Source organism: Solanum pennellii, chromosome 10, assembly GCF_001406875.1.
Source record: "Solanum pennellii chromosome 10, SPENNV200".
Taxonomy (NCBI): domain Eukaryota; kingdom Viridiplantae; phylum Streptophyta; class Magnoliopsida; order Solanales; family Solanaceae; genus Solanum; species Solanum pennellii.
In genome coordinates this window covers 6,068,968-6,078,763 of record NC_028646.1, presented here as the reverse complement: position 1 = coordinate 6,078,763, position 9,796 = coordinate 6,068,968, and the positions used below count along the sequence as shown (strand labels likewise).

Here is a 9,796-nt window from a genome sequence, read left to right as displayed (position 1 = left end):
ATTTTGAAGCATATGAAAATATTTTTAATTTCTTATTTAGTGGTAAAAATTTGAGATCACTAGATGATGACGATTTTAAAAAACATTGTCTTAACCTTGAGCATTCATTAACCATAATAATTATTCTGATATTAATGGTTCAGATTTATTTTTTGTGTTAAAATATTGAAAGAAATAATACAAGTAGAAGATAATGACCGAATGAAAATACTCAATCAAATAAAAATACTTGATTCTTTTCCTAATGGATATATTGCTTATTGAATGATGTCAACAATTTTTGTAACTGTTGTTTGTTGAATTATGTTTTTGAATCTAAAAGTGATAAAATCTTATCTAAAATCAACAATGTCTCAAGAGAGAATGAATGGATTAACTATATTATCAATTGAAAAGAATTTATTGAAACAAATTGATTATAAACAGTAATTAATGACTTCCATCTAAAAAAACTAGAAAAATATTTTTTTTAATAAAAGTGTTTTTGATGATTTTTCTTCTTTTTATAAAAAATAATCAAAAAATATTAGGGCCCTTTTAAAGTTTGGCTTTAGGTCTCTAATCTTGTTGAGTCGGCCCAGCGATTGGCTAAGAAATTTCAACTCCCTCTTTATTGTTCTCTAATTATTGCAAGATTTTGTCACCAGAATTGTTGTTTTGGATTCAAACCGAAGGAGATTTTCATGAACTTCAAGTTTTGACAAAATAGTGATTATGGATGTAATACAACTCCATTTTCAAAATGATTTTTACCGGTAGTTTTCATGTTTTGGTAAGACATATTTATACTAAATTCCGTACTTGACCTTCATTTTTGGATCAAGTGTTTGGGCCAATAATATTCTACACGACCCAGTAATTTACTGATTTTATATTTTCGCCTAAGTATGAAACAGTTTGCCTAACGTGTTCCAACAAAGCAGTAAGGACAGTAAGTAAAAACACAATATTTTTATGTGGAAACACCCTGCTCAAAAGGTGTAAAAACCACGACCTGTACCCTTACAAGATTTAACTCCAACTTCACTAAATCAACTACGAGCATCCACAAAAGATAGATTACAAACTTTGCAACCTACCTTAACTTCAAGTTATGGATTTGAACTACAACTCTTGTAATCCTAGGAACTAACTCTAATTCCTAACGTTCAACACAAACCTCCCAAGGTATGTGTTCCCAACTCTTCGAGTTATCACAACCTAAAGACAACACTCATAATCCCGTTTATAACTCACTGAACTAAGATTACATCAAGACTCATTCACAACGAAAAACTCCTAAAACATAAACTCTGTAAAGGATTGGGTTCTTCGATGTGGTCCTTCTATGTGTTCCTTCAGTTCGTCGGTAGCACTTGTGAAGTCAATTTCTCAATTGCTCTTTAAGTGCACAAGTATTCTGAACGGCTTCACTTCTATTTAAGCACAATTCTTCATAGAGTTATTGTTTACTTTATTGACTTGAACTCTCTTGACTTAGAGTTTTACTTCAAGTAAGGCTCCTTCTTCAATTCAAACTCCTAGCTTCTTTGGACTTCTTGCAAATTACATTCATTGATTCTTTTGTATTGTAGTCGAACTCCAACACTTCAATTCAGCAGTAACATGAAGAGTTTTTCTTTAAGTGAGACTCCTTCTTCAATTAAAACTACTTGCCTCGTTAGACTCCTTCTTCAAATCAAACTCATTGATTCTTTCTCTTCAATTCATCAGATGTTTATTTTCGTGGGGTTTCTCACGAAGTTAACATTATTCATTCCCTTATTCTGCACTCTTGTCTTTATTCATTTTAGAAGCTTTCTAGAATTCAACAGCTCGTGACAGTGCACCTTTGGACCATGTTGACTGACGTTATTCTTCTTTCTTTGTCAATCATCAAAACTGCATAAATCCCAACAGCCAACTTGTCCCTTTTCTCCAAAATAATGATATGGGTGTCGATAGTTATGTTATCTTATTGTGATTACTTGCTTGAATAGATAGTGTGATTTGAATATCATTCGAAAGGGGAGAGCTCAAGTGTCAGAGTGTTTGAGGCAAATGAACTTTTAGACCTTTGTTAAGCATGTAGAATCTATTACTTCCTTATTGTATGTGTTTGAAATTAATGAGAATTGGTAAAAGGGATTTATGTAAGAACGGTGTATGGTAAATTGATGATGTGAACTTTCTAAACAAGTTGGATTAAAATGAGAATTTTGTTGATTTGTCTGACTTGATTATGTTGTGGGCAATTGACCGAATGAGATAAATCACATGATGATATGTTTGGATTGACTGTTGTTGGATATTTGTGTTGAGTTGTTATCCTCATGTTTGATTATTGCACTTGTTGTGATGATATTGATGAGGATGGAAGGAAATAGGGATCACGTCACATGGCTGTTGCGGAAACATCGAGTGGAAAGAGGGATCAGGTCAATGTCCGTGGTGGACTCATTGGGATGAAATTGGGATCGGGTCACACGCCCATGACAGATGCATGGACAAGAAAGTCCCCCATGGGTTCCAGATTGAGATTTAACGGATGTGTATCGTAGGACAGAAATGCATCACTTTACTTGACAAATCATTGCATTGTGAAGTTGTGTGATTGTGTTTATGAGACTTCTGATTGGTGTACTTGCTACTTGATTGTGATTGATCTGTACTAGTTGAGATGTTACTATTGAACTAAATGTTCTGTGATTTATGGACTGTTAAGTTGGGTTGACTTTGTGTAGGTTGTAGTTTGTGGAGGTTCAATTGGGATGAAAGGAGTGTTTGTATTCTGCTTTGCTTTACTTACTGATTAGTGATTTGCTTGTTGAGTATCGAGTTGTTTGGTACTCACTCCTTGCTTCTACATTTGTGTAGGTTACGAGTCCTGATATGCATGATTATCCTTCTTCTCTACTTCGTCCGAGGCTTTTCTGTGGTGATTTGAGAGGTAACTGCTTGTCATGATCTCAACGGACCCTCTTGTTCCTTATTATGTTCTTGTTCTACTCTAGAAACGAAGGCATTTGTGAATTGTAATTTCTTTCAGTTAAGTTGTAATACATTAGTGGATTGTACACGTGACAATCAAGTTTTGAGGTATTTATGAATTTACTAAGTTATCCGCATTTATGTTGTTGATATTTTTATTTCCACATTTCTATTGCTATGATTTTGGGTTTAAAGTTGTCTCGTCTTGGTGAAATAAGACGAATGTCACCATACCCATTTTTGGGTCGTGAAAAAATTTAAGTGAGATAAGAATCAAGGCAGGAATAAAATTTATCATTTATCAACAATATTCTTGTTTCTTCACATTTTATTTATGATTAATTTATTTTTCACATAATTAAAATTTGTTGCAAACAAATATTTTGGCATCCTCTCTCCACCTCTTTCTATATGTTAATCTTTAGCAATGAATAGAACACACATTTCTATTATTAAGACCTAATATAAAATTGTACAAGTAGTCTCTAAATAAAAGGGAGCATTGACACAACGGCAACATTGTTGTCATGTGACTAGGAGGCTACTGATTCAAGCCGTGAATATAGACTCTGCTCCACCAATGTGTCTTATTAGTAAACTCAAAAATACAAGTTGAGAAAGAAATGGGCAAAATTCAAATAGTAAGATTTTCTTGAATAGCTAAGAATGATCCAATTATATTTCCACCAACATCTGGAAATTCTTCAAATCCAGGAAGATTCTTCACCTTGCCTCTCCTATCAACTTCAACAGGGTACTTTAAGAGGTGACCTCTCATTTCAGTTACTTCATCAGCTGAAAACTGTCTCCAGTTTGCTTCACCCATTGATCTAACGCGTCTAACGCATTCTAGAGACTCAGGTCGGATGAAGTAGTCATCGACAACTCCGAGATGCTCAGCCCACAGAGACATTCTATACCTATATATCTACACAAAAGCAAAGGATCAGATAGTAGCATTGGTACTCATACCCTAACTTTTTACAAACTTAGGGGAATCAATCTTAACCACCTGTTACAGGTAGAGCGGAAGTACAAAAAACAACAGATAGTAACAGAACACATAACAATACTATAATCGAGGTACAAGGTACAATGATCACCTGTCCACTGGGACTAGACTGATTTCTTGCCCATGTATGATGAGGTTGATATGCTCCCATCGCTATCTCCGTGTCTCTGGTACCCTCAAGTGAGCGTTGATTGATGTTTGCAGATCCCAATATGACATATTCATCATCCACAATCATGCCTTTAGAATGAACATATATCATAAATCTTCTGTATTTTCGACACAATGCCTGCAACGTCATAAATGATAAATAATATGAACCTTGCAGGCTAGAGTCTAGGTAGAGAATTTTACAACAAATATAAAAACAAAGACTATAATAGTCGGTTATTACGAAATCTTATCAGCATAAGCAAAAGTTTCATCTTACTATGACACGATATTAAGGCAACAAAAGATGAGCAAAGTAAAGAGAAAATTGTAAAAGTCCATTGGAATTAGTAATTCTTTTGGTTCTTTTGTTGGAGAATGGAGGCTGTAGGGAAGTACCTGAGGAGTGTTAGCAGCACCAGAATTTTCAGTTTCCTCTACATGGACCTCACGGTTACCAAGACAGAAAAAGTTCAAATAATCTTGTGGAGAGAAAGCATCCTCAAGGCCAACCTCTACTAAAGTCTTGTAAATAGTCTCATACATCATTTGTATCGTCTTATGCTGCCAACCAACATACAGTCTTAAGTTTCACTTGCACAAACCACTACAATTAGCAGAAAAGTTAATAATTTGCTAAGACGGAAACTTTATATCCACGATATTTTGATCACACTAATATAAGAAGATGTATCATGGCGATCACTACAGCTAGATTCTTCATGATCAACTCTGAAGTTTAGGTAGTCCTCTACCTGCCAAAAAAGAATTCTTTGTGTAGCAGCTCCAGTTGGATTACCCTCTGGCCACATTGGGATGACAATATATGCTGCAAACCTTTGATGTGCTCTAATCTTTTCACAAATTTTAAGTGCAATTTCCATAGGAATCAGATTATTGGCTCCTGCATAAAACAGAATGCTCGGGTGTTTGAGTCTAAGCCAACAATCAGGTAAGTGTCTGGCCTAGTTGCAGATATTGCTCGATTCATGAAATCTTAAAACTATAAGATTAACATGTATCTTAGGTTTACTTATTCATCCTAGAGTGACAGAGAAGAATAATTTCTTACCTACGTCGTTATATTGACTCCAATTGTATGAAGAACCAATGAAGTACTGATTCTCAATGTAAACAAAATGTTGCGCAGCACGAATGGCTTTCACATATGCTGTGTGAATACTCATGTCGATAAGTACATTTTTTCCGCAAACCAAGTTCTGCAAGAAAAAAGAAATTAGATTGGAACACATTTCCCTCCATGACATCCCTTTTAAACATCTTTCTCACCTTCATTGTAGCTTCTTTCGGATCCTTTGGAAAGCCTTTGACTGAATTCGAGTCAATAGAGCGGAAAATCTGTATAAGAATGGAAAGAAAATGTATCTGTAACACCAATGCTTATCCTCCAATACTAGTAGTATTAAGTTAATTACTTACCTGCACATGCCAATTATCAGGATCGGTGCTGCTTGTAGATGAAGTCTCAGCAATACTAAGAATTTCAGGCATTCTTTCTATACGGAGCAAAGAATCATCATACGTCTTCTTCAACTTTCTGATGCCCTGGGGCTTCGATGCCTTCAACCAGCGTTCCTCAAAGTTTTTCAGAATATCATATGCTGCCGGACCATCAATTTTACAGTGCAAGTCATGCCATGGTTCTCTTGGACAACCAGTAGTACTTCCCTGTTAAGTACATTAGATGGATTACTATACAAGAAACACTAAGAACCATGTTTATACAAATGCAATCAAACATGGATATTGATTTACTGCATAAGTTGGATTATGATAGTCATCCGCGTGCACGGTCTGCAGTGTTCTAAATATAGGATGCTCTGGAGTATCGTAACGCCCATCACACAAGTCAAGTCCTCCAACAAAAGATATGATCTTTCGTCGATTGTTTCCTGCATCAGCATCCACTATCACAGTTTTCTGATGATGTGTATAAATTACTCCAACTTCCTGAATAGCAGATTTAGGAATGACATGCAATTTTAAACTGACAATCAAGAGAAACAAAAGAAATCATTTATAACTAATATACCCTTTGCTTGGCCCAGCTGTGACGCTTTCCAGCCACACGAGGACAAAGCAACACTTGCACAGAAGAATTCTTGAAAAAACGACGAGTCTCTTCATCGTGAGTTGCCATGAGACCATCCTGCATGTTTTTTTTTCTTTCAAATTTGATCTTTAATAACTAAAATGACATCACTTTCTCTTGAAGAGCATTAACTAAATTCCGAAAAGCTAATATGAAAAGAACAGAAGGTTAAAGAGTCATAACATATAACATTACCATAGTTAAGGAAATCCTAAAATAGATGTACTTCAGACATTAATCTGATTAGAACTGATGATATGAACAAATGCATGGGGCAAATATTATCAAATAGACATATAACTTTTACCATCTAGCGGTATAAACTCACTCATGGTGTAGCTTAATGTTAATCGTCAAATTTATTACAACTGAAGTATCAATAGTGTGTGTCCCTCGAAGATTCTTAAGTAAGCAATTGTGCACATATAATTAAGGCATAATACATCACCAGACACTCAATCTTGGCATCAGCTTACAAGTAAATACTTCAACTTTGAGTATGCACATCTAGTGTCTGTTGAACACTCCAAACTCACGAAATGATCAGCTAAACACCTTCAATATTTATGTGTCACGTCAGCGTCAAGTGTCCAGTAGACACAATGAGAACGAGTTGGGGCCAAGTTTTAGTGTTTGTTTTATGTATTATGCCTAAAATAAATAAGCAGTTTTTCATAAATGCATTGAACTTACCGTTTTATAGCCAAGGATGCTTCTTGAAGTGGGATCATCCCACACAAGAAGCAGCACGCGGACTCCTTCTTGTGATTTTGACTTCAAAAGATCCCCAAGACAGCTATCTTCTACAGAAGCATCATCTCGAACGAGTCTCACTTTATGCCACACTGACCATCCAGTAATGTATATCAACCGTCGGGCTTGACATATTGCAGCAAAGATGTCGCGCCAGCATTTCCCATGCCCATGCTGCATCATCCCATAGTCAAGCTTTAAATTTGGAAGACATCCATCAGGCACATGAGCATCTTGATAAAGAGTGACTGATCCACCCATCCTCAGTGGAAAATAAGTCCCGGGAACACCATAATACTCAGGACCTGCTCCAACTCCATGGTGGTAAAAGCTTAATTGATCCATCGGGTAATACTGAACGGATATCCTTAAAACAGCTCCAGCTTTGCAAGGTTTTCCATTGTTCAAGATTGGAAAGAATCCTTCGACTTTTCCTCCTCCGTATATATGTTCCACGGGGACTGCTACTGTCCCTATAAGCTGAGAACCTACCATATCATTATCCTTCACAAGGAATTGCACATCAGAAGCATAATGTGCAACCGGTACATTAAAATGTTGCATCCACACAGGATTTTCATTATTGTTTATGACATAAGTACGCCCAATAACTGCGCCTGCTAGTATAATCGTCACATATGGATCACTTGTCATGTTACCGAGTTGCCCATTGTTTCCCATTTTATTAAACATATCCCCTATGGTCTTGTGGAACACGTCCAAGTTCGGTAGGTTTCTTGCTTCAAATGCCCAAATATCAAGATTTCCATGTAATAGCAGAACATTTTTAGAAGCGATAAATGGCATAACTTGCATACCCCAATTATTTTGTAGTTCACCACTTGATGTTCTTGAATGAGTTGGTCTATGACACGGCTCGGATTGGACCACAGAAGATGCCTCCCCCTTAGAAAACGAGGCGTTGGGATGTCCATCTATTGTTCCTCGGGCATTATAATTATTCGCTACGTGAGGTCTCGGTCCTGAGTGACATGATGCAGGGACAGTGGCAGGGGCAGGATTTTCATACAAATGCACATTTTCTAGGTGATCATCTATAGGTCCATTTTTACCATGATCAGAGCTTGCCAATGAACTACTTACATCTGATAAACTACTTGCAGCGGAACTAGTAACAGACGACAAACTATTTTGGTGTTGGAGACTAGGAGATTGATCATGACCTTTGGATGTTTGCCTCTCTAAAAGACCTTGAGATGAACCATATTGAAAACTCCCTTGTTGTTGAAGTACAGGTCTAGAAGACGATATTGTAGGCGGAGGAGGAGGAGGGTAATACGCGTGATATGAATAAGGAGAATGCACAATATGTGATGGTGGAGGATAATTGCTATACTCTAAAGGGGGATTAGTCTGTTGAGGTCTACTAGGTGTTGTTTCTGATGGAGATGCTGGTGGAAGTTGTGGATAATTATTGTAGTTAACGTGACCGGACTGTTGAACAGCATAAGGAGGCGGATGATAATGAAGGTATGGAGGATATGGATATGGAACAGAACCAGGAGGAGGATATGGACTAGAATTGTTAGAGGGATTATTATATGATGCTTGATTTGTAGAAGGACAAGGAGGAGGAGCTGTGTTATATGGATATGTTGACGATGATGACGACTTATTATTATTATTATTATTATTATTATTATTATTATTGTTATCCATTATTCACGTCACTAGATAGAGACTATCACCTTCCTGTTTGAGCAAAGAATGAATATCAGACCTTACTACTAATGTCCAACCGATGACCAGGCCTAGTGGCGCTTGTTGCTTTTCCTATTTCAACTTTAAAACTATTCTAAAATTCTCAATGAGGATCTAAACATATTAACATTTTTTCGTTTCAGAGTCAGACTACACCTTACGACAAAAGGAGAGAAAGATTAATAACATGCAAAACGATCAAAGAAATAACATATTGATCATGCAAAAAGAAGAAAAAATATATATATATACAGATGATGTTAAAGGGGATCCTTCAATCCTGAATCATAAACGAAACCGGAAAATCATTATTACCAACAGAAATGCTGGAAAAAATTCGGATCTGTATCTATATGCATCAAGATCCCAATTCATGGATCTCTTGGTTCAAGAAATCAAAATAAGAGACTTCAACCATTTCTTCAGACTCGTTTTCAAATTCGATAAAAATCAGATAGTTGTGAAAATTGTATGTGGTATGTAAGGAAGATGTTAGATTTTCTTGAATTTTCTGAGAGGTTGGAGAGATTGATAAGACAAAAGGAGAAGAAGAGTTACTAATATTCATAGTTATATTATTAAAAAATAATCAAATAATTAAGATTTAGACAATTTATGGAATGAAAAAAAAAATAGTTTCTTCAAAGTTTGTACAAAATGTAAAGGCAAAATAGATTGGTAGACACTCAAATTTGGCTCTAATTGTCCGTTTGAAATTTCAACTTACCAAATGATCATTTAGGCACCATGAAATATTTGTAAATATTTAATCGATATTTTAATCCATATATAAGTTCGCATGAACTATATAGTACTTTAGATCAGTCCCTATCTATCACTCAAATTATTTTAAGCAACATGTTAATCAATTTCACCCTCAACCTATGAAAACCACTTCATTTCTTCCAATTTCAACAAGAAATCTCCTAAACAAATTAAAGGTATATACCTTGATAAATAGATACCCATCTAGAAATACATATAAGCAGAGGCGTATATAGAGGGGGTTCCGTGGATTCACGGAAACTCATGCTCCCGTCTCTAGATCAAATATAGTAGTATTTTATTTTTCAAAA

The 9,796-nt window shown here is 35.8% G+C and overlaps 1 protein-coding gene across 1 annotated transcript; it reads right to left on the bottom strand.

Moving 5' to 3' along the window:
* Positions 1-3,398: 3,398 nt before the first annotated feature.
* Positions 3,399-9,322, bottom strand: LOC107032676 (phospholipase D gamma 1-like). The gene is made up of 10 exons (XM_015234252.2): positions 6,939-9,322; positions 6,186-6,302; positions 5,909-6,103; positions 5,573-5,821; positions 5,423-5,491; positions 5,205-5,352; positions 4,888-5,036; positions 4,532-4,696; positions 4,074-4,271; positions 3,399-3,898 (listed from the first exon to the last, which is right to left on the bottom strand). The coding sequence occupies exons 1-10, from the start codon at positions 8,676-8,678 to the stop codon at positions 3,605-3,607; spliced, it is 3,324 nt and encodes a 1,107-aa protein (XP_015089738.1). The 5' UTR covers positions 8,679-9,322; the 3' UTR covers positions 3,399-3,604.
* Positions 9,323-9,796: the final 474 nt, after the last annotated feature.